The sequence below is a fragment of the Aptenodytes forsteri genome, unplaced genomic scaffold (genome assembly GCF_000699145.1).
Source record: "Aptenodytes forsteri isolate BGI_AS27 unplaced genomic scaffold, ASM69914v1 Scaffold8, whole genome shotgun sequence".
In the NCBI taxonomy this organism is placed as follows: domain Eukaryota; kingdom Metazoa; phylum Chordata; class Aves; order Sphenisciformes; family Spheniscidae; genus Aptenodytes; species Aptenodytes forsteri.
Window position 1 is genome coordinate 6,051,077 of NW_008796218.1, and position 25,451 is coordinate 6,076,527.

General features: G+C 39.3%; 1 protein-coding gene across 1 annotated transcript in view; it reads right to left on the bottom strand.

Moving 5' to 3' along the window:
• TRIM66 (tripartite motif containing 66) overlaps positions 1–25,451 on the bottom strand; it is a 56,589-nt gene that overhangs the window by 5,707 nt on the left and 25,431 nt on the right. Inside the window, exons 6-17 of the mRNA XM_019474517.1 lie at positions 24,774–24,888; positions 23,061–23,207; positions 22,798–22,915; positions 20,568–21,457; positions 19,416–19,577; positions 9,197–9,469; positions 8,766–8,994; positions 5,481–5,541; positions 4,586–4,760; positions 3,501–3,808; positions 1,859–1,982; positions 247–321 (exon numbers count right to left, since the gene is read on the bottom strand). Of these exons, the coding sequence (XP_019330062.1) occupies positions 247–321; positions 1,859–1,982; positions 3,501–3,808; positions 4,586–4,760; positions 5,481–5,541; positions 8,766–8,994; positions 9,197–9,469; positions 19,416–19,577; positions 20,568–21,457; positions 22,798–22,915; positions 23,061–23,207; positions 24,774–24,888 (2,677 nt within the window). The remainder of the gene's footprint in view (positions 1–246; positions 322–1,858; positions 1,983–3,500; positions 3,809–4,585; positions 4,761–5,480; positions 5,542–8,765; positions 8,995–9,196; positions 9,470–19,415; positions 19,578–20,567; positions 21,458–22,797; positions 22,916–23,060; positions 23,208–24,773; positions 24,889–25,451) is intronic.

Sequence of the window (25,451 nt, forward strand, 5' to 3'; positions counted from 1 at the left end):
GGGGTTGGACTAGATGACCTTTAGAGGTCCCTTCCAATCCAAACTATTCTATGATTCTGTGATTTACCTGCCTCTGACCTGGCACCTTCAAAGCATCTGCAAGAGGGAAACACCTACCCTTCCCTAGGAAGCAATACTATTCAGAAAAAAAGCTAATGAATATCTTTCAAGAAGACAGAAGAAACTCGCGAGATGTGCCAGACTATTCTTTGGATTCACTCTGACCCATGCGTGTGCAATACTTACCAGGGGGCTGACGGGTTCATGGAATGGGAGGCTCATACTACTGCAGAACAGGGAAAGCACCAGCTTTTCACACTTCTGTAGAAGCCAAATTTGAAATACATTTTAATTCAAAACAAGTGAGTTTCATTCTTGCCCTTAGTTAATCAATCTTACTAACAACAAGTGGAGTTTTCATGTAGCCTGTGCATTTCTGAAGCAAAATGGCACACTTCATTCTAACCTGGGGGACGTTTTGCCTCATAGCATTTTTATAGTTCTGAAAGTGAGGACACTCAAGAAATGCAAGAAAAGAAACATTATGTAAAAATTTTTGTATGCATGTATCTTTCCTGGAAACTCTTGGGAATTCATCGCTATCACTATTTCCTTTCCACACTCCAGATCTATTCCTTGGCTCTTGACTAAAAGAACAAAAGCAACAGTGTGGAAACAGTTAAATGGAAAATGTTTCACACTGTTCATATCCTTTCATACAAATGGATGTAAGTTATGTAGTTGGTAGTACTGTACGAAAGCAGTTCTGTTTAATCATCATTAACTTGTAAAATACTTATACTAGTCTTCATTTTTTCACTGATGAAAAAAAAATGCACTGCAAAAACATTATAAGCCATGTTTGCTCACAAGCAATGGCATTTCTCATCAACTCCATTTTCTAAATAGAACCTCACTAATCAAGACCCAGATCCCAGCTATTTCTGGCCAGTTGTACCCAATCCAATAGAAACAGGGATCACATCAATGTCAAGAAGTTATGTCCAGCTCTTTATGGACAGAGTAGCTCAGGTCTGGAAACAGCATGGATGAATTTAAGCAGTGCTGTGGCTATGCTCACAGGCCTTGCCAAGGGGCCCCAGTGCTCTAAGAACCGTTGCTGTTGTCTTTATGTATGGTGCCCAGACTAGATCAGTGCCTTATTCTAGGCTTCATTTGTGCAGGGCCAGCTCAGCATCTGTACTCAGCTGTGTGGACTTAGCCTCCCTGTCCAGCTGTCACCAATATACACAGGAAATCCATTTTGGAACTTGTGGCTTCTGAGTACCAAGTGGACTTTAAGAAAAGGCATTTTTTCATGGGAGATTTGGTAGAGGAAACTGGTAATGGGGATGTAAAGAGATAAGGTTTCATCTAGGCTGAGTTAACAGTGCCTAAATGTCATCTTCAAGGGGATTAACGGTACATATGAAGACCGTATGATGATTTCAATCCAACTGAAAGTCAAAAAGTGTCTACATCACAAAAATGTCATTGCAACTGGCCTAGATGTCTGAGAAGGTGCCAAGTCTTAAGGGAAAAAGATTCAGTGGCAGAAAGCCAGGCAAAGTTGACTCAGGGAAGCTTGCTCTGCTGCTGAGTGTGAATTCCCTCTTCAAAGGAGAAAGGAATTCCAGGTCTGCCTGTTTCATCTTTCAATTTTAAAATTGAACAGCAATGTCTAGGTAGAAGGGAATGATATAACTGAATACTAACAATGCTTTTGTTGTATTTACTAGTCTCTGAAACATTTGAGTAGCAACCAAGTCAAAACAGTCATCTTTCCAATGAAGAGGCAAAGCCTCATGCTGAGATCATATGTCCTTTTCTAAATAGTACAATATATAGTTATTCCCACCTTCTGGTCATAGTCATCAAGGCCATATTGTGCATTATAGCTGTGGCTGTAGCGTGTGTTTTCACAGTCATATTCTACCTCCGGCTTCAATGGATTACGGCAAAGCGTGCACACCCATTCTCCCCTGCAAAACAAGAAACCAAAAACTTATACCAAATTTTGTCAGCAACCTTGTCAAATAACAAACCTCAGGATTCACTGTATTTGGAAACAAGTATCATCCTTATCTAGTATTACAATATCAGGCAATCTGAAGCCCATTGTACTAGATGTTCTTCAAGAGATTTGAATCTAATTAGAAGTGTAATAATTTCAGATTCTACTCCTTGCACTTTTTCTGTCACAGAGAAAGAGACGAAACAGTAAGTGTTTGAAATGGTGTACCAGCAGTGTGTGCAGCTGCATTGTTTCAAGAGCTGGGTTTTTTTTTAAAAAAAAAAAAAAAAAAGGAAAAATAGCCAACAGTTGGGTCATAAGACAAAACCAGATCTTTTTGAGAATTGACATATTTATCTAAGAAATCAACATTATCAGAAAAGGTCATAATGTGTGCTAGCACACAGGTTCCCAAACCAAATAGACATAATTCTGCATGGGCATAAGCGTCCTTCCCAGTAGATCCATTTTCAGAAACCTCTTGAAGAATTTCATGAAGGCAGTGATGCAACTTCTGCAACATCAGGGCCTGAATAACTATAGATGAAGGTATATCAAAGAACTATGAATACAGAACTTAATTAAGGGAATTAATTTACTTCATTAGAATTTAACTTTGCCTAGGAAGTTTATTTTAAAAGGAAAACTTGGTTTTCACATTGTCTTGAAACTAGAGGTTTAATAATGACTTAGCTATTAGAGAAAAGAGTGAAAAGCCAAGAAATGGAAATTCCTGCTTTTTGAACAGAAAGAACAGACCAGAATCTCCAACCAAATATCTCACAACACATTTTTCTCAGCTGAGACAGTTATTTGGGCTTGGCACAAATGAAGTAGCCTGTGGTCCCACCTGGTAATGATTTGTAACAGAATTCAGAATTATACACCACCAGTAATGCACATTATTCAGCCTCACTTTTAAAGTTTGGTATGTGGACGTGTACCTAATTCTGGCTCTTTGTCACATACAATTCATCTGTGACAAGTTGCTAGGCAATGTATGTCTTAGGGAAACCAATGTCCTAAACATTTCCACAAAAGCCCCAATAATCCTAAATTTCCCATAAAACTGGCTAGAAAACTGAATAGGAACTCACTGATCGCCCTTTCCTTGTGCTAGTCACTTTTCTTGCAGAGAAGAGCTGACATCTACACCACAGATGTTACATGAGAGTTAGAATTTTATTTTTCTCCAGTAAGTCATAAGAATGTTTTTTAAAGCTCAGGTCTGCCATTTCCTTTGTTGTGCTGGCCAGCTAACTGCAGACAGGGCATACATGGCTGGGAACAGTTCTTGTTAGTAATTCATCTTGTTCCTAGTGTGTAAGACAATTCTTCCCTTTGCAAGAAAAGTAACAAAAAAGGCAAGTGAGAGATGCAGTCCTTGCCCTTGTGTAAGGTTGACACATACATCCCCGAGGATATATTCTGCCCCTAGGCAGTGAGCAGAAACTGAGCACATTAGCGAAATGTCATACATACTCACACTGGAAAGCTGAGCAGGGCTGGAACATGGCAGGAAAGATGGAAGACCTTGGGGCAGTGATCACAGCACAACAGTTCTCCTCCATTAAGACACACAGCGCAGAAATCCTCATTTTCGATTGGATTGGCTTCCTGAGTAACTGGAGATTTTTTCATGATGGAGATGCCATTGCTGAGCTTCTGATCAACAGACGGAGTATCTACAGGAGGAGATTGTGTCTGTCCTGCAGCCTGGGATATGAGAAATCTTCTGTCCTCTGAGTTCTCCTCTTTGGATTTCAGTCCTTCAGGTGGACTATCATTATTTATCTTGAAGGAAGAAAAATCTGGGATCACACAATCATCATTTTCATATATAAGCATGTAACAGCAGTGGTTATCTGCAGACAAAACGGTTTCTCTGCAGTGAACTCTACTGGAGAGGGCACTGGGGTTCAGCAGGCCCACACTCAGCTCGACATCTGCCACTGGCTGGCCAGGTCACCTTGGTCAAGTCATTTCCTCCACATACCACAATGTAATAGCACTGTGAGAGAGCTGTACAGATTTCATATCACAGTTGATAGAAACAGGATACTTTACAATCTTATTTGCAAACTTTACAGTAAACAGCTCAAAAAAAAAAAGAGTATAGTTTTTTGTTCCCACCAGAAATTCCCATTTTCTTCTGTGGAAAGAAGTTCACATTCAAGACTCCAATGAAGCAATAGAATACAAAGCTTTTAAAAATCTATTACACTGTGATTTCTGGAATCAGTTCCTATCACTCAAATATGCATTTGGGTCAGTTTTAAGCTATTTATCCTATATTTGTAACAAGGCAGACGAGCCAGGTTGTTTGCTAGAATACAGAAACACTACAGCTATCCAACCCCAGAGACAGACTTCTCAGAAATGGAAGTATCAGGGAGCTACACAGCAAACTAAAAGCTGCATTCTCTATTACTTCAACCCATCACAGAAGTGTCCGAGGGTGAAATGAATCAACAGGCTTGTTTAGTGTACAATAACTTTCAGAAACTGTGGGTACAAGCCAGTGGGAGAAAGGGGAGAAAGCAGGTAAAACCTCAAGGAAATTCCACTCACCTTTATAGACATACTTGAAGACTGGGTCCCACATTCAATTATCAGAAGGAAATTACCCTCCTGCTCGTTGTCCTGTGGCTGGAGCTTAAACACCGGGAGCTCCCCCTCTTCTGAGGTACATATTTTCAGACGCTCCAGTCGCACATAGGGGATCTTCTGCTCCTTAGGGCCAGCTCTACAATCAAAATGACACATGGTTAAATTCAGTCATATTCTACAAAATTCTCCTCCCTACTCAGTTTCAACATTTTTCATGCACTATTGTTTGTGCTCCTTTTCCTTTTTAACTGTGACTTTGCTGGCTAAACGCTGAAAATCTGGACTTTTTTTCGCATGCTGATTCTTTAAGAAATGTGAATGCAATCACTTTGAATTAATGATATGTGTAAATGCATTACTAACTTCTGCGCTAAAACTTTGCTCTGCTCCATATATTTTTGTTTTAATTATTCCAATTTAAGTCATGTTTGATACTTTTCAGTGTGGCTGGCTTCAAGCAGGAACACAGCACATCATCAACTTTAAAATATTATCACAGCAGTAGCTGAAAACAAAATTTTATAAAATTGTTGAGATAATGTTAATCCTGTTCCCATTATATTTTTTAGGTTTAATTGGGGCTAAACAGTTTCTAATTGTTCAAGTGAGATAAGTTTGCAAATATCTATTCATTCTGGAAAATTACACAGAATAACAGGAACACATGAACTCACCACTTCTTTTAAATTGTTGTTTTCAAGTTTAAGAGAATACTTTACAACTTTCAGAATAATTATTTATAAGGAAACTTGCATTCTTTTTAAGTTCTCCATTATCATTAAGTATGACAAATTTTCTAAATACATGCATAAAATTTCATGGCCAGTGCTTTTGTATAAAAAAAAGACTCTGTTACCTGACATTCCGATTGCTTTTCATATCCATTTCAAAATGTTCCTTTTCACAGTTATTGGAATCTGGAACAGAAGATAAGAAAATGAATAAAATATTTATAATATCAGAGTCAGATTAGGGTAGAAAGTACTTTAATATTCATGTACTTCTGACTGGTGTTTAATATGGTATCATAAGTGAATTATGGAATCATTTCATCTATATGTATAGAAAATGTGTATGCTATTTTCTATTCTGGGATACAGTCTTTGCCTTTCTCTTTGCTTTTAACCACAGCTTCTGTACTGAATATGAGGAGTCTTTCCAGAATATGTTGTTGAAATGGTTACATTCTCAGGGAATTACATATGTACACAGCCATGCCACATTCATCCATATACATGAAACAACATAAGTAATCCTCTTTGCCATACAGCCTTCACTTGAGAAAAACAGACCTACTGAGGTCTGAATCCCTGAGGCTCAGGAAGTCTCTGCGGTCTCCCGCTCCATGCTAAGAAGCTTCTGGATAATTCTAGTTACTTGAAAACAGGAAGGAAATTGTGTCTCCCATCTGCCACTGAGGGAGAAAAGCTACACTGTATGATTCCTTTCCATCCTCCAACGTATGCAACATATAAACATACGAATTCAAAACTATCCGTTATATAAGCATGCAAGTAACTGTAGCTCTTGACTGATACTAGACACAAGAGTAACAAAACAACTTTGGAGAGATGGGATGGGGTAGAGGTGAATGCCCCCGTGGATGCTCTCATAAATACCAGTCCACTGACAAATTTCATAGTAACTCCTTCTTTTGGTAGGAATTAGCTTGACATAGACAATACGAACAAGAAAGCAAACCAAATATCACGGCTATCTGGAGATAAGCGAGTGCCAGGAAAACATGTTTTTTTAAAGAAAATCTAGCTCGGGTCAATGACACCTAACCCATGGCTTGAAAGCAATGTGCCTCTAAGATACTCTGTTGTTCCCAGCCACAGGAAATACAATACAACCAAGACTGACAAGGAAAGGTGCATTTCACATCACTGCTAAAGTGATAGTCACAACACTGCTAAAGTGTTATTCACTTGTGATAGTTGCTCAGGTGAAGGGTGGTAGTCATGGCTCTGGAAAGAATTACTAACAGGTGACTGCACACTGAGCTGAAGGAGCAGCTCTCATTGCACGCTGTCAAACCAGAGGATGTTCCAGTGGTGCTGGGTTCCTAATATTAATCAACATTTCCATAAGCAACTTGGCTCATGAAATAATAGTACCTATAGAATTTGTGGAAAACACCAAAATAGAGGGGTTGCAAACACTGTGGAGAATGTTTACAATTAAAAAATTATCTTAATACATCAGAGGAAAAAAATCTCCTAGATCAGTAAAGACTGAATTGAGATAACCGTAAGTATTACGCTTATAAAAGATCAGGTGAATGTAATCACAAAGGAAAATAGCTGACTAGGGAACTGTTCTGTAGATGGAACTAAGGGTTAATGTGGACCATTCACTACATGCGAGTCAACCACGTAATGCTGCTGCAAAAAAAAGGCAAATGCCATCCTGCAGTGTATTACCAGCAGTGAGGAATGTAAAACACAAGAAGTTGATACCCTGGCTCTGCATGGCATCCCAGAGGCCTCAGCTGCAGCACTGCATTTGGCTGTGGGCAGCACTCCTCAGTTGCAGAGAACCCAGAATAGCGCAGCAGGAATGAGGTGGTTTTAAAAAATCACAGCCCTGACCCATGAGGAGAGACTGAAACCATCAAATTTGTTTAGTCTAAGAAAGAGAAGGGGAGGGGAGGGTGTTTATGCAAGCCATGATAAGAAGAAAAGTGGCTGTAAGAGGGAAAATTATGAAATGATGTACAATTTTTACCACATCCCTTGGGGCTAGGATAAGAAGTATTTTGTTGTAAATCAAGCTGAAATGTTTAGATTTGATATTAGAAAAGGATGAGTCATTGGAGATATACACCAGAAGCAGCGGGGTTTGGCAGCACAGCACTGCTGAAGCCAGCAAGTCCTACTGAGAGCCACTAGCAAAGATAACGTTGCCTTTGCAACAGAGTTAATCTCTCTCACTGGTGCACACTGCATACGGTGACTGTATCTCCTCAGCTCTCCCCTCACTGCATGCCTTTAAACAGGGAGAGCAGGATGGGAATTGTTCACTCCTGTTCCTTCCTTGTGAAAAGGGAGCAGCATTGACTTCAACTCTCTAGTCTTTCCATCCTCTTGCACAACAGGACCTGTGCAAATTTGTAGCATCTGTTATAGATAGTGAGATTCTGTATGTTGGGGCTGCTTTCTGTGTGTAGAGTCACACGACCCAAACCAGATACTACAAAGCTGCTCATCTCAGAGACACTTAAGCCTGACTGAAGCACAGCTTTTTAGGGGTGCGCCTGATTCTTACAACTCACACAAATGATTGTGGCGTAATTGTCACAATTTGGCATAGTACATAAAAGAGAAGACAAATACATTTCCTCGGCTCACTGAGCTAGGCCTCCTTTATACTAATTAGAATTCTCTGAATAAAAATACAGCACAGAGATAGAAATATTAATTCGTCTTTTACAGAGAAAAGCAGCCAAATATTGGCATAAGTCACAGGATAACAGCTTGATCCTGCAATCCCTTGCTTGCACGAATAGTCACATTGACTTTTAGAGTTTGCAGGAATGAGGCTTTACAGTGTAGCACAAGCATATTGGCAACTTGCCCATGGAAAGAGTTAAGTAAGGTCTAATTCTCCATTAAGGCTGAAGAAATAGGCCTTGGCTGAAGGGAGTGTTCCACAGTAGACAGAGCCAAGCAAAAGCACATACTGTGCAATATATTAACCTAACAAAAATTTGCTATGCTACTGATGTGAAGGACTTAGCAGAAGGCACATTACATTTTGGAAGCAATTTTTTTTTATTATTGAATTTGGACTCTTCCAACCAGCTCTTCAATAGTCATAACTGCAGGTCTCATTAACAGGAGTGCTTCTAAGAGAACTAATACTCCAGGTACTTCACACAGACACACGCGTTTCTGGTTCATAGCTGAAGGATGTTACAAATTCAAGGCATATCATTTCCATGTTTTTCCTCCACAAATGAGATCAAACACACTTTTCCATTGGATTAAGTACTCTGATAATATTTGAAGCTTGCTGGAAAAGCACATTTATATGTAAGTACATTAATAAGCATACTGCTTTGCAATGCTTGCAATGCACAGTGCTAAGAAAGAAAGAAAGACCAAAAACCCAAATGAAATAATGAAAAGCCTGGTACCTTCTTTACTTCTAAGTTGTCTCATTCTGGCATTCACGGGCAGGAAAGAAGTATTGCTGAGCAGTTCAGAAGGAGAATTGCAATGTTGAGATTTTTTGATCGAAAGATTAATAGGTTCTTCCAGCACTTTTTGCATAGAAAGAGTTAATTCATTAACTACATCTTGCCCAGCAGTAGCCAAGCTGTTTTCTAGAGGATGATCTACAATATCGAAGTCTTCATTTTCCAGCTTCAGGGGGGGGAAAAAAAATCAAATTTTATTATTAGCTTTCTTTCTTTCCACCTTAAGAAAATAATTCGTATTCAGTCTTCAAATACCAGATAAGGAAAACTTTACTTACTGAAATAGCTGCCTTTGACTGACTAACAATAACATGTGTTATCAATGAAAGTGGATTCCCTTTCAGCCAAAGAGTTTGAGCGATTCCTACCTTGCACTTAGTGCTGCCCTGGAGTGCATCACCTGGTGCGAGGCCAGCAGCAGCCCCAGGGCTCAGGTCACCTGGAGCTCTGCCCAACGCCAAGCTGTAGCTGGGCACTGACTCTGGTGGAGTATCACAGTCACAAAGGGCGTTCGGGGATGGGCCAAGTGTTACAGTGGCTGTGCCTTGCATCTGTGGATCAGCCGAGCTAGATAACCTTGTTGAAGGTAATTCCATTTCTAAACCGTTTGAAAAGCCCACAATGCTTAAGGATGCCGAACGCTGGGAAAAGAAAAAAGAAAAAGAAAAACAATACGTTAATAAGCTTTTCAGCAGCAAAATGCTACTGTTCTTTCTATAATGGATGAGATACTCTGTTTCAGCTATACGTAATCAACCAGTTGTGGCTTGAAAGTATCTACTGTAATCTTATACCATTTCCAAAAGCTTTAGCGTTTCCACCATTAAAACTGAAAACTGGAAAAGGAGACACCTAGGTTACTCTTCTGTGAGTCACAAAAAATGTCTTCCTTTGATCAGTCCAAGGGATCCTGATTTTTAACTCCCTACAATGAACGGGAAATATAAGCATGTAGAATATTGTACTAAATCGATCCTTGATATAAAACCCTACTAGCTTCCGTAAAGTTATTCCAGAAGAAATAAGATTCAGATCAGAAATTTTATCATTTTATTCAAAAATCATCAGATCACTTTATTCAGAAAGAAGATTCAGAAGAAATAAGATTCAGATCTGACACAAGTGGATGAAACTATTGTTACTGTTAATGATGCTGAAAACTTTATGCTAGTTAGTGAGTCTGTGCCATTAAAACCTAAGGCACTTGCCCTTTAAATATCATAGTGTAAATCTAGAAACATACTACATGCACTAATGAGGAAAGGATGTACATGTCTAGTTTCCAAAGAAAGGGAATATTTACCAAAAAATCTGAAATAGTTTTAGCAACATGCATTTCCTACTGTCTCATGATTTGTCACTGTCAAAACCACAGAAATACTGTTGTACAAAACAAAGCAAATCCACCCATCTAGGTGACTTATTTAAGCAGCCTTACATCCAGGAATGTGTGACTGTACTGAAATCAGTACTTCTAGTGTCCATATGAAGGAAATATAAGCAGTCTTAAGAAGTACGCAGATCTGTGTCATTTGATTATGTAATTTTCCATTTATTTCATCATAGTTCATTGGTGTTTCACCCTTGATAATAGACTGAATAAATCCTTTTCATTTGACTACAACACAGTAAGTGGCACTCATTGTAATATAAATCAAGACAAAAGAAATGTGTTGATTGCATCTGAATTGGAGTTTAATTTCATTGTTATACTTATTTTTCTGCTAGGGGCCTGTGACTTAGAAGTGAATCTGAGACAGAACCCATTTCATAGATTTAATTAGTATTTTTCTCAACTGTTACTCCATTTTGGATTGTGATATCTTTGTCCGTCTTAATCCAACAATGGTAGACAGTAGCCTAGATTGAGCTGTCAGTTGTGCCTGTGTAAATCCTACATAATGCCAAAGAAGTCAGCCTTGAATTCCTCTGCTTGCAATGCATATCACCTATGTGCTAAGAGAACACTCTGCCCACAGACATTAATTTCCGCCTAAGGAAGTAATTTAATTTCCTTTTCCTCAATTTGCAATCGATGCTACAATAGGAGCTTTGCCTGAACAGTGACCACTTATATTCAATGAGCCTGCATTTGAGACAGAAAGAGGTCAGTTCTTCTGCAGTGCTAGAGAAGGTTTGTGCCATTCTACCACACAGTGCTCTAGTAAGTCTGTTTTAAACAGTCCTTTCATGTAGAAGGCACTCCAGAGAGTACTGGGTCTCTGCAGCCAGGGTATTGGCCATTTCCCGCCTCTTGAGGCAAATGAATGTCCCTGAATCTAAGCTCTCTGAGCTATAACAACTTCTTGGAACCAGCTGGAACTAGTCAAACACGTTATTCCTACCTTACATTTGAGCTGAAAACTAGAACACAGCATATGAGGAAATGCATTGGTGGAGGCACAATTTTCCATATACTGTGTCTCATAGAGCATTCCTAAGAATGCTCAGGTTTCAGACCAAAGGAATATATGCAGGTCAGGAAGGAATCCGGCTTTCGTGGTCACACATCCTAAAGAAGTCCACAAAGATCAAAAATGTTCATTTGCTGTCATAATTTGCTTATGACAGGTTCCTGCACATGCAATGACAAATGTGGCCTATCGAGTACACATTTTCCTTTTCATTCCATCACTCTTTTTATCACAAGCCTTTTTCAGATGACAAAATAAACATGTGAATTGTTCTCATATCACTTACAGAAAATTAAACAAATAAGCAGAATTCGTGCTTGAACTGAACAGATGGACTGTAATCAGCCTTGCCTTTTCCCCTTATTTCAAAGTCCATTGTGAGCATTAATTAAGTCCCTGTGAGGTAGTTAAATATTTATTTAGCCAGATTCTCAAAAGCACGAAGCATCCACACATTCCTGTCCGAGTCAATACGAACTACCTAATGCTGTGCTCCATTGGACATGGGCATGCTGAGGCACACACGTAGTAGGCACACCACCCAAAGCTGCACAGCAAGTTAACTGGAGACCTTGTGGCTATTCACTTCTTCTAACCACTACACGCATCTTCCTTTACTTATGTTACGAGAGCATGCCATCATCTATTACGTATTGAGACCTGACCTTATGAAGACCTGTCTATGTGTAACTGTATACACTGCAGGCGAAATGTTAGCCCTACTAAGACAATGGTAGGATTACTCCTGGCTTCAATGAGACAAGTTTACTTACTGGGAGTAGTCGCTGGGACGACTCCTACTGCAGAACAAAAGAAATAGACACTCACATAAGACTTGTTATAACTAAAATTTTTAGAAAGGTGAAATTCAATTGCATTATATGGCTGTATCTTTTTTACTCCTCTAGCTAGCACCAGTTTCTTCAGAGATCTTTTTAGATTATATAAGCCAATATAAAACCTTACTCTTGTTAAAAAGAAGAAAGAATAATGAGGCCATCAAACTGCTATCTGTCTTTCCCTTGGGGCAAAAGTTAATTTTGTGGTTATTTTAATGATGAAGCAACATTATGATCTTTCAGTGCAAAATATTAAAACTCACAGTTAAGAACAGACACATTCCATTCTGATCCATGGAGCTGCTGTCAAGTGTGAAGTGAACAATGCACTGGGAACAAGGCTCATTAATAGACTATTAATTCACTCCCTAAAATAATCATTTCTTTTGCCATTAGCAAAAATTTCTCTTTTCCCTTGACAGTTCAGCTAGTTTTTGCAAATGGGATGCCTTTAAAGAATTGATCTCTGTTTTATAAAAGCTCTATTGCTTTTACATTGCACCCTTTGAACAACAACAAGCATTAATTATGCTCTTGGGTAGAGGGTGGCTTCGGCTATAGGTTAATTTTGAAACTTTTGACATTTTAATGTACAGCCTGGCACATCGAACTACATTTGTGTCATTATAAATGGAATTCTCATTGTCTCATAATTGATTTTGGTCTGATGATCCTTATAATATAATGGCAGCAGCATCACCACCCCAAAATGCCTTCTACCACAAATTTCATAGCTATGGTAGTGAAAGGTAAGAAGAAAGAACATGCAAAGTGCCTTCAGAGAAAAAAAATAAACATATTGTTCAGTTCAAATATTTCTTTGATCACTGTTGCATTTAAAAAGGTCCAGTGTAAACATGCAGCACTAATACAGAAGAATTCTGAGAAGCAAATACTTACCTTGAAACACTGGGATTAGGATTTGTTAGGATTGTTTTGGCAAAGTCTCAAGGCTGTTGACATTAAGTGTCACAGATAAAGAAAGCTAAAACTAGGAACCGCCAATTCTCTTTGCTATAAGAGAAATAACACACTGCAAATGGTTGCAGAGTAATGAACGGCTGCTATTAAGTGGAGCAATCCCCCTGGCAGCTCATTATGCTAGGAGGTTAAACAAATGTACTACTCCAATTCACTTGTTTAACTCACCGCACACAGCAGCACTGATAACACAGTCTACACATGCTTCCTTTTCATATTTCCCAATTTCAGAATAGAATCCGAAGGATTTCCTTTCCATTTTTATGAGAAAAAGAATCCAAATCTTCCTTAACATTTTGTCTGAATAAACTGGAGCTGGCTTAAAGCGGAAGGAGGAAAAGATTGTACGGAGCAAGCAGCATCATGTTTTATTTATCCTTTTTTCCAGGTCAAAGGAAAAGGTTTTGTTGAATTAACATTCTGGGAAATGTACCTAATTGCATTAAGCATGACCGCATTTGTGCTGTAAGCAGCTCAATTCTTCAAAGTCAAAAAATACTCTGATACTTTAGGAATTTGCAGGACCCTAAATTCCAGGCTTTTATCATTATCTCCATCACCTCTAATCCCCCTGAATTAATAGTAATTAGGAAAAAAAAACAGCGACACAACAAACCCACCCCAGTCCCAAGCTCAGATTCGAAGTCCTAGGGTCGGGTATTAAATTATTATTACTTCCAGTCACTAAGTAATCACAACATGCTCAGTGCAATACTAACAAAAATAAAACCTGTACTGTGCCCCCCAACCCCTCTCCCACAAATTTCACATGCTTTTAAAGAAAAAAAAAAATACCTTTAGTTAATGTCCCTGCCCACAGCAAGGGGGTTGGACTAGGTGACCTTTAGAGGTCCCTTCCAACCCAAACTATTCTATGATTCTATAAGCACTTGTCACCAAGATGGAAGAGTTGTCATTAATAAAGCTTAGGACAAATGTGTTGGGGCAAAATACCCAAGAATGCCACCTACAGCAGACTGAGATCAACTGTTCACTCTGATAATCCTGTAGTAACAGCAGCATTGGCATGTCAGAGCCTAGAAGTTCACATGCATCAAGTCCCAGGAGAGGCTGAGAGGTTCCACCATGAACTGTCACTATGTTAGTCTTGCATGAAATGCATATAACTAGAATAAAATAGAAGCCTCTCTCAGAGTGCTCTCAAGAGTGCTCCTTGGATGGCATGGAATATTTTCTAGGATTTCCCCATTTCGGGTACTTTATGGTGCTTGAGACAAACAGAGCTCTCGAACTAAGAACCTGGGACTTACTGTAAATCAAAAAGAGCAACACAAAAATAGCACTATACAAAATTTCCATGTGCTTGCACCTCGATTACTACTTCTGGTCACCCTGTCTCAAAGGGATTTATCAAAACCACAAAATATAGGGAAAATGGCCAAAGATATAAAGGACCAAAGTATAGAATGGCTTCCATGAAAAAAAGACACTAGAGAGACCAGCAATCACTTTTCAGCTTCAAAAAGAAATGTTTGAGAGGAAATTCAATATAGGCTTATAAAATATGGATATTATGAAGGTGGTGAATACAGAGTGATTATTCACTGGTTTTCCTAACACAAGAACTGGAAGGCATCCTACTGAATTATCAGGCAACAGACTTAAAGTAAGCCAACAGAGGAACTTAGTTGCTGCAGAATGCTGAGGAGACCAATAGTATTGAAATGGACTCAAAAATGGATTAGACAAATTCATAGAGGAGGTGTCCATGAAGAGCTGCAAAACACAATTGTCTGGGTACAACCTTCAGTTCGGAAAGTCCCTAAAGTGCTGGTTTGCAGAAGCTGGGATAGTGCATCATCAAAGAATCAGTTTATATTTGTCTGTTTCTTATACCCTTTCCTAAGCATCTGCTATTGGCTACAGCTATAAAGGAACAGATACAGCTGTTCAGTAATAATTTACTAATACAGTGCATGACATATTCAGAGATTTATTTTAAGCAGACGGTGCAATAATAGCTCAAGGGGAGAAACCCTCAAAGGTTGCTAAGGAACATAACCAAATCTGAGTTTGACAAACGCTGTCCAATCTACTCACAACTGATCAGTGTCCCAGAAGGCAGAACCACGAGTGCCCAAGCCAGTTAGGTTTTTAGGATGAGTGGGGATGGTACAGAGTGTTCCACTGCCCAGGACCCAACCCAACAGCTGGACAAGACAAGGAATCCTCCCTCCCAGAAGTAAAGGCCCTGCTCCTAACTAGAGAAAGGGGTGCAGTTATGGAGTCTGAGGAGGAGAGACGTCCAAGCTGGCCCTGCAACAATGCCAATGTCTGTTGCAGCAGTACCTGGGGCTCACACTACAAATTTGTGCTATAGATGTACAGTAATTATGACATTTCTTCAAATGCTAGTACAGCCTTTAGACCTCTTGCTCATCACAGCCACAAATGACAATTAGGTACATGTAAGCAAAACAGGGACTGTATGCCCTTTATTATTCCTGAAAACACAATTAGGCCAAAAATATCTTACTATTCTCACCTCTGCTCCAGAATAGATGACCTCTCCAGTCCTGTGCACAAATTAATAACTCAATATCATACTATGTAAAAGCAACAGGAGGACCATATCATTGCAGAAAGTTGGTAACCCTTTCCACAAAACTGTTAATCTAATTGAGTACTCATTCCTTCACACTGCAACTTAGCAATTCAATAGCTTGTATGAAATCTGTTTGCTGGAGCTTGGCACAATTCCCTAGAACAAAAGTGCAGGTATCACAAAAGTTATTCTGAGATTTGTCCTCTGTCTTCCTGGCATTCTTACTGGAGAGGTTGGGTATTTGACAGGCATGGAGATGGAACAACTTCACAACCCAAAACAGAGGTCCCGGCTACACAAGTGAAGTATACTGACAGGCAAGCATGAAGCGAAAATTATACTCATTTTGCACATAGACAGAAAACTTCCATTTCTAGTGTTGCATTCTTAAAAGGTGCTAATCAAGCCCAAAGTTATGCTAAGTGCAGTACTTGACTTATATGAAACAATCAATGGTCTAAGTATAGAAACATTTATTCTGCACAAAAAATTCAATTCACAGGGAAAGAAAAGTTAGAGGAATACACAGGAAGACAGAAAGGCTGACAAAATATCACCATTAGTGTTCCAAAAACAGTGAAACAAATGAAAACAAGCCCACACATAACTGAAGTTACATGTTTAGAGACTATACTATACACATGCATACAGAGCAGGTGGGCACAGACAGGAATTACTCTGAACTTTAAGACAGCAGTAACCTTGATGCTAATGTTTCTGATCAACACCAGCTAGAACACCCTACTTTATACAGCTGGAAAGCCAAAATTCTGTCTGCTCAGTGAAGCTAGATCTAATTTTTGTCCTGATAGATAGTGAAATGTAACACACGAGGACATTTTACAAGTGCATGAAGTGTTTCATCCTTGCTTCTCTACTTCTGCTTATCAATAACCAGCTTTAAATATGAGGGACAGAAAACAGTACTCATCAGAATAACTTGAACAGGCGTTCTTTGAACTCACAAGCACTCACATGGCATACGAGTACCTCAACACCGTGGTGTAACGGCTGCACCAGCACTTGTCTGGGATGATCTGAGTAACGTACTTGTGGTTTCCCCGTTTATGAGTAATGTTGTGATCCCAAACTATTAATAGCATCTGCTCTATATTGCTTCACACATAAATATGATCCTGTATGCAGACAATTCATCTAGTTATTAGTCAATAGTATCAAATGCATACCGTAAACATGTTTCAAAATTAATGCACAGATGTTTAATTACATGAGCAATCAAGCCTTGTCCAAAATAAAGGAAACCACTGGGCTAATGGAAGCTTTTATTTTTTGACAGATCTTGGCAAACATAGTTACATAACTGCCAAAACAGTTAATTCTGAGTTTTGCTACATCCTGGTTCACACTGCTTTCTCTTTAATGAAAGAATCTCAGCAGCCAGAGAATTACCTACTCCACTAGGAATGTTGCGCACAACGAAGGCTGTTAGAGGTCAGCAGAACTGCAACACAAGGCCAAGAAGTCCAATACCAATTATTCTCCAAAAGGCAGAATACAGTTCTTCTCCAGGTAGCAAAAGGTTTCTCTACCATATTTTCCAAGTGCAGTATTTTAGACTTCTCCACATTGGCTTTTTCCACGTCCTCCAAGAACTTGAGAGAGATTAAATGTTCTGAATACAGGCCATATGAAAGTAAATGAACACCTATACAGAAATTTTTGTCTGGAGATGAGTGTGAAAATATTTAATCAGGTGAAACAGAGATGAGAATGAATAGACACATCCCCTTGTTCTTAAATAGGAACCCATCTCCCATTTAAACCTAGATTTAATCTGTCAGCAAAAGCAGTCAGACATCTTTAAAGAGCATTCATGAAGAATATATTTCAAGGGTTTCCTTACTGTGCTGTTTCCCTTCATCATTTCTAATTAGCTGTTGCCAGAGCTGTCAGTACATTATGGCTTCATCCCAAACAGCTCATTGCAAGAGATAAATACAAGCAAAGATGGGGCACTGTAGCTGTTGAATGTCCTAATTTCTTGCAGACGTACCAGGAAACTAGTAAAAAAACAGACACACCTGTGCTTTCTGCACAAGAGCATACACTTCTCAGCACCATTAGAAGAATTTCCTTTTTTTTTTCCTAGGATTATCTTCCTCTTGCCGCCTTCTCAACTTGTACAGCAACGAATCAGTCCTTCGTCCTTTTTTCCTCTTCCTTTTCCTATCAGACTACACTAGTCTCTCTTTTGCACATCTTCTTCCTTTTTCTTCCCTCTTTTGTTGTTTAAGCTGTTGGGAGTAACCTTCCTTTACAGGTCCAGAAGACAAAGGACAGCTTCTTCAACACGCGTGTAGAAAAAGACTCTGAAAGCTAGTTGGTTAGCATCACTATTCATTTTCACAAATAACTTTGAGGGTGTGTCTGCATTACAAGAAAAGTATGTGCTCAGGTTCATGGTGCTGCTCAGGCCTTAAATACACATCTTCAATTTTTACAGTCATACCCTAAAGTAAAGATAGCCCTATCCTAGAAAAGTTGCATAGCTTTCCTCAATCTTGTGCTCTGTCATCAGAGGTTAAGGGACATCTGCTTCCACATGTGAAAGTTCAGAGCCAAAGAGTGTCGTCTCAGAATGTTGTGATACCATCAGCCTGATCCAGAAATTCCATCACATCTACAGGATTAAGTTAGCAATTGCAGATTTCTTTGTGGCTTCCAAACCTGATTTGCATGCTGCTTCCAGACCCTCAGTAATCATTACCCTTCCGTGTCTCTACAATTCCTAAAAGGATCTCCAACAACTCTCTGAATGGGTATTGCATCATAAATATGTTGGGTCAACAAAGCTACATACTAAAGAAGGATAAAAAAACCCCTTCCTTTTTCTGGCTAGTAAGGAAAGACAAGTTCTTCCACAATATTCCACACACAAATTCCAAGAAAAAATATCCATGAAAGACTTCTACATGGTACACAACATGAGTCATGCACAGAAGTACCAAACAGATTTGAGCAACCAGAATATGAAGTGCTGTTTGGAGTATTTTAAACAAACTGTACGGAGAGGTAAAAGGCAGCTTCTCTCCCTCAAATGCACAGGTCATATCCAGAGCCAGCAAGGATCTACTGATAAAGATTAGCCTTCCTGGTTTTGTCTATGCTGCTTCTTCAATAGTTAGGGCCTCCCAGTACGTGGAAGGATCAAAGCATGGCTCTATTATGTGCTGAAATATTCTAGAGATACAGAAATCTATGATTTTTCTGCTTATACATGAACAAGGAGAAGGAGTATATCAGAATTATATCCCTTTCAGACACCACATCTTCAGTAATAATTAGTGTTGTTATTTCCAGGGCAACTATTTTGAAGGATGTTTCTCAGGCCTGATTTCATCAGAATCTCTGACTCTTTTTTCTTTTTTTTTTTTTTTTAATTAATTGCTGCTAGTATGGTCATTAGCAAGTCCTCATAGTTAAATCCCTAGAGATAGGGACTGGACAGAATTTACTAAGTGAAGAAGTAGGTCTTCTATTTATTTACCAGTTCATGCTTAACAATCATGCCAGCCAGATCTAAACCCTACCAGCTTATAGAACAGTTGCTGATCCTGGCTACAGCACAGTGTGTAGGCATCTTACTGGAAGATGCACACCAGGTTAGGCTATGACTGTCTTCCAGTGGCTTTACAAGCCATTTTGTCAGCTTTTACCGTATTTTAATTTTTTCAACCTGATTGCAAATTCCAATGCCATATTATATTCAATATTATCAAATCATGTTTTCCCTTTAAAATATTTTTTTTTTAAAAGTTCTTTGTACCTTTCTCACTGGATGGAAAGCTGGTTGTCGCAATGTGCTCTCAGGGGACTGACTGCTGACACTGGCTTCTTCATCTAGTGACTGTGACAGGGAGGGACTATCACTTTTGTCAAGAGGAATTACAGGCTTCTGGGCTTCAACTTCAGCGGAACTCTCACAGACCTACAAATCACAATTAAGAATTTGTGTTTTCAAAATCTCAGAAAGAAAAACGGTAACAAATTCACATCAACTCACAGCATACACAATATGACAAGACTGGAAAGACTCTAAAATAAAGATGTTCAAAGTAACCCTAAGTAGAGAGATAAACGAATAGAGAAAGATTTCTCTCAAACATTAATGAATTAAAAGAAAAAAAATCAATAAAGCTGCTGAAATGTACAGCTATTTCAAAAGCCTGCAGTCTGCCCCTACAGGTAAGCCACTGTGAGAGCTATTCAAGGTGGGAACTCCACAGAATGTACACAATGGGAAGTCGCAGCCACCTTTCTGCTGCAATCCTCACTGTTTTGAAAGAGTTTCAAAGCCACCTTATTATGCACCTTATCTGCCTTGTAGTTTGGATGCTCACCACCAAGCACTGTCCCTTTTTCAAAAGCAGGATTCTTACCAACAGAGGAAAAGGGGAGAAATTAGCCCCACTGACAAAACTATAACAGAAAATACTGATGAAAATCTTAAAGGACATGATGCAGTAGCAAGAGCAGTTACTAGTAGAATGGGAAATAACTCTCAGACTGAAAAAAGGTGTTCACTCTTTTTTCACTAATCATTCAGAATCAAAAGGGAATCTTTTGCAAGGACTCAGGGCTTAAAGTTTCCATTAAAAAGGAGTTGAAATGGAGAATGACACTACTACAGTCCTCCAGTTATCTATTCACAAAGGAGGAATGATGATGCTTTTATTCTCCCACTTGCTGCTCACCTTGTCTATTGAGAGATTCAGGTCTTTGGGATCCAGGTTGTTTATGCAGCACTTTACAAAAAATTTTGGCTCAATCTGAATGAGGCATGAAGCCTCTGCTGAATACAAACATAGACAAGACAACAACAGAAAGTTCAACCAAATACATGAAATCTCAAAGGTGTCTCCCATTTCTGAGCTTACATTGACTAAACGCAATAGGAAAGAACTTTTGGAGAACTTACTTGTGCTTCATCTTGGATTTGTTGCTGAACTGGGGCTGGCTGCCTCACTATGTAGTTGATTTGACCAACTATGGTCTGTTGAACATGCTGAGGTGGCTTGGCTTTGTTCAGCTGCAAGCTGGACTGTCCTTGAGCCTGCAGAAGAAGCTCCAGATCCTTTTTCATCTCCTCCAGTTCAAACTGCTGGTGCATTATGTCCAGGCTCTGCTGGATGACTTGTTTGTGGGTGTTCTCATTCTGACCTGATGGTGGCGATGCTGGTGGCAGCTGCTGCTGCTGTGGTGGCTGCTGCAAGTGGCTAGACTTTATCTTCTGGAGATGACCAAGTTGCACTTGCACAGTTGATGTCTGCAAAGAAGCCTGTGTGTGGAATGGCTGTGGATGGTTCGTGTGAACTTGCTGAGCCTCATGCGATACAACAGCATAAGCCAGGGGTGCAGTCTGCTGCAGCTGCTGGGATGGTAAGTGCTTTCCCGTCCTCGCAGACACATTCTCTGGCTCTGATCGTGACTGCTGTTCCAGCCCAGGCTGCATTAGCTTCATAGGCTGAAGGGGACCCCTTTGCTCTTTGTCATGTTGCTGCATGCTGTACTGCAGAGGAAAGTGCTGCTGATGCAGTTCAGGAGGTTGTCGAAAATTTTGATGGTGGTTTATGTCTTGGTAAGAAGGCTGAGCTTTGTTTGGGTGAGGTACGCTGAGGCAGTGAGAGCAACACACAGGTGTCGGACACTGAACTGCAGGTGGAAACTGATGTGGCTGGCTATTCACAGGCTCCAGCTGTGATGCTGGTGAACGGTGCCCATGATACAAGGAGGTCTGTAATCCTTGTACATTTCCACAGAATAGCACATCTGAGTGAGAAATGTGTCCACCTTCCATAGTGAAACCTCCTGGAAAAAACAGCAGATTTACTCCCTCCTATGGTCTTGACAAATTTACACAATAAAAACGGTGAACGATGGCCATTTCCTTGTCTCCATTTCAAACATAAAAGATATTCAAATATCCTATCCAAACAGTCCTTCAACATACCTTCAAGACAAATTTTTCAAGATTTTTCAGTGATTTAAAAAATCACACCAAACTCCCACTGATGTCAGAGGAACTTATGGTTGAATTACCAGCAAATGCTTTGAAAAATTGACCTCAACTTATTTTATTTTAACTGATGGATATGGCTTATACTTTCATTTTTTACTAAAGTATGAGCATATCTTCTCATCCATAAGCACAGGTACAAAAGACTGCTTCCAGGATGAAAGTGACAAAAATAAAAGAGATTGATGTTATGTAGGGGAGAATCATAAAAGCTAGAAATAGAAGTGAACTGGTCTTCTCCATGCTTTTAGTCAAGAGAATATTATTCCCTGTAATACTTTTGATAGTGTTTTACCCCATCTAGTTTTAAATATCTTAAAATGGGAAGAGAACCAATCTTTTAGACCATTGATTGGCCCACCGAACTGAATTTACTGTAAAAACCCACTGTAGTTGGGAAATTTATAGCTGGTGAGGAGCAAGGTTCCGTATGCACATTCATTATGTAAATAACACTGTCATTATTATACAGTCAATGTCTTAAAGCCATCTTTGTGCCCATTAATTGTAAGTGTCCCAAGTACTGCTCAGGTCCCTTGGTCACTAAAGGATCTGAGGAGCGCGGGCATGACTGAGCCCAGCTGCCCCTGGGTAAAGCAGAGGAAATAGCAAAAGGCCCACTGCAGATACTCCATTTCACCCAGGGTACTCCTTACAGGACTGCCAGAGTCAGAGTGTTGTACAGAGCTATTGCTTGCTGGGACAGAACTGCATTTCACATACATTGGGCAAAGTCAAGGCTGTTTGATAGCCAGTGATGCTACATTTTAAGTAAATTCAGTTAAAATTTATTTGTTTAGTCCTGCAGAGTGCTTTCCACTAAACTAGTAGTTGTGTTCTTACACTGTGATTTTGTAAGACCATCAAAGATATTTATAGAGTGTATTTCTAGGTAATGTTTATAATGTAATATTTACATATAACGATGTCTTTTAATAGGTGAATTGGTATAACTGGAGGGAAAAACAGGAGAGTTCAGCCACACTAGCTTTTCTTCAGAATGTTACAGGAGGTACAAAACTGGAAGTCAAAATAAAAAAGGGGACCACTTTAGGGAAAGTCCTATATTGTCTATATCTGTCTTGTCTAGTTTTTGGCACTTGCCTAATAAACAACAATATATTTTTCTTACCCAAATTGGACAGTTGTTTAGTCCAGTAGGAGGGATCCCAAGTGAATCTGATCTTCAGAGGAGGGCCTATGTCTGTGTTACAGTTTGTCTCTAACAAGCGCTGGATCTGAAACACAATCTGGCGACAAATCAAAGGATGATGATTTTATTCACAATTATAAGATCATGAAAAATGTTTTATTTGAGAAACATTAAATCCTTGAAACAGTTCTCACGTTTACTGCACAATTTCAATTTACTGAGAAAATAAGTATTGCTCTTACCAGTTCTTTACTGAAGAGAAATGGGATGCTGTTTTTACTGCACACTGCCCAACGGATGAAGTTCTGCACATGTTCTACCTGTCGGCTTAAAACCACAATACCTTGCAGTTGTTGCTCCAATTTCTGCTTCCTTTCACTGGTGATTTTCTGTTAATAATGTGAATCAGTAGAAGATAGTTGTCATTCTTCAGACACGCATAATGCACACAATCATTGGCACTACATTATACATTATTTGCAGGGACACTGTTATTTAGAATCTCTTTAAATCACCAATCATAAAAAGAAAGCAAATCCTATTCAACAGATATGTCTGAATTCAGGAAGAACAATGACTTCTCCAGGAGCAAACAACCTACATCATTCTGGCCTTGGTTTAACAGAATAATGTAACCCAAGAAAACTGTAGAAGTTGGATCAAATTTGCACCTGGACCGCTTTCTTGCCTCTTACAATACACAGCAGAAGAAACCCAAGAAAAAATATAAGAAGAGGGGAAGCATGCAGCATTTCCTCAGAATGGTCTTCCAGTCTCCAGCAATTCATGATTCAGGGACCACAAAGACAGAGGCTACATTATCACCCTCAGTGTCTTTTTCTATGAATTTGTCTGATTACTTTTGAAGACACGCACAATATCTTAGAATCATAGAACCATTAAGGTTGGAAAAGACCTCTAAGATCATTGAGTCCAACCGTCGACCCAACACCACCATGCCCACTAAACCATGTCCCTAAGCGCCTCATCTACACATCTTTTAAATACCTCCAGGGATGGGGACTCAACCACTTCCCTGGGCAGCCTGTTCCAATGTTAACCACTCTTTCAGTAAAGAAATTTTTATTTAAAGAAATCTTGCAGCAAGGAGTTCCACACTTATTTACCATTTATATGAAGAACTATCTGCCCTTGTTTGATTTGAACCCGGCACCTCCCAATTTCATTTGATGACCCCTACATGCACTTCAACAGAGCACTGTGCATATACTTCAAGTGTATGCCCAGTTCGTTTGTGGTTATAGATAACTCAGACAAACACTGAAATGTTGTCAAAACACATGGACACTGAATTTACATAATGTCTAATAATACTGAAATGAGAACATAGGTTTCTCTTTTTTGTAAAGCTACTTAGCTGAGTAGCCATATTTGAGCCAAATATGTAAGTTCGAAGATAGTCAGCAGGTGCTGAGTGCCTTGTCTTTCCAATACCTCCTAAATTACCCAAGAATAACTGTGAACTGGAAATTCTGATGAGATCTGATAGCAATTTTTGTGCTCAGCACATTGCAAAATGAATTCATATATACTTCAACTGGACATCCAAAAACTGAAGAGTCAAAACTGCAGGCTCTATTACAGAAAGTAGACCAGAGGATCATTTTCAAAACAGGATATTAAACATTCTTCTACAAATTAAACATCTAAACCAGAAGCCGGTTTGTTTTGTAAGTACTCAAAAGGTGCACACATATTCTCTGTAACTGCATTAGAAAATGTGGTTAACTCATGATAAGCAAACATTTTGCTATTTCATCCTGAATCTTTGTCAACCATTGATTCCACATAAAATTCTGCGGAAAAAAAAGGAATATTTGCCCCATAAGTAAAGGGACAATAACTCTCACAGTCTATATTCTTTCCATTGGCACTGGGATTAAATTTAATTTAGTTTACTTTCCCAAGGTATCAAAGAAACTAGCCTTACTTACTTCAAGTTGTTCAAGAAGGATGTTTGTTCGTTTATTGATTTCATTCATCAAAACCATCTTGGCCATTTTTATTTGATTTTCTACCTTTTTGTATAAATGTTTTACTTCAAGCAACCTATGGGTAAGAGATACACATCCCTGGATGAGCCAACTGGTATGTCATTATTCAGAGCTTAGTAGTTACGTGTTACAAGAACTGATCTAACTATTGACAGAGAACTCCAATGAAAGTTTTACCATTTCCCATAAGTTCTCCCACACTTCTCTTCAAACATAGAATCATAGAATAGTTTGGGTTGGAAGGGACCTTTAAAGGTCATCTAGTCCAACCCCACTGCCGTGGGCAGGGACATCTTCAACTAGAGCAGGTTGCTCAGAGCCCCGTCCAACCTGACCTCGAATGTTTCCAGGGTTGGGGCATCCACCACCTCTCTGGGCAACCTCTTCCAGTGTTTCACCACCCTCAGCGTAAAATATTTCTTCCTTCTATCTAGTCTGAGTCTACCCTCTTTCAGTTTAAAACCATTACCCCTTGTCATATCGCTACAGGCCCTACTAAAAAGTTTGCCGCCATCTTCCTTATAAGCCCCCTTTCAGCATTGAAAGGCCACAATAAGGTCTCCCTGAAGCCTTCTCTTCTCTAGGCTGAACAACCCCAACTCTCTCAGCCTTTCTTCA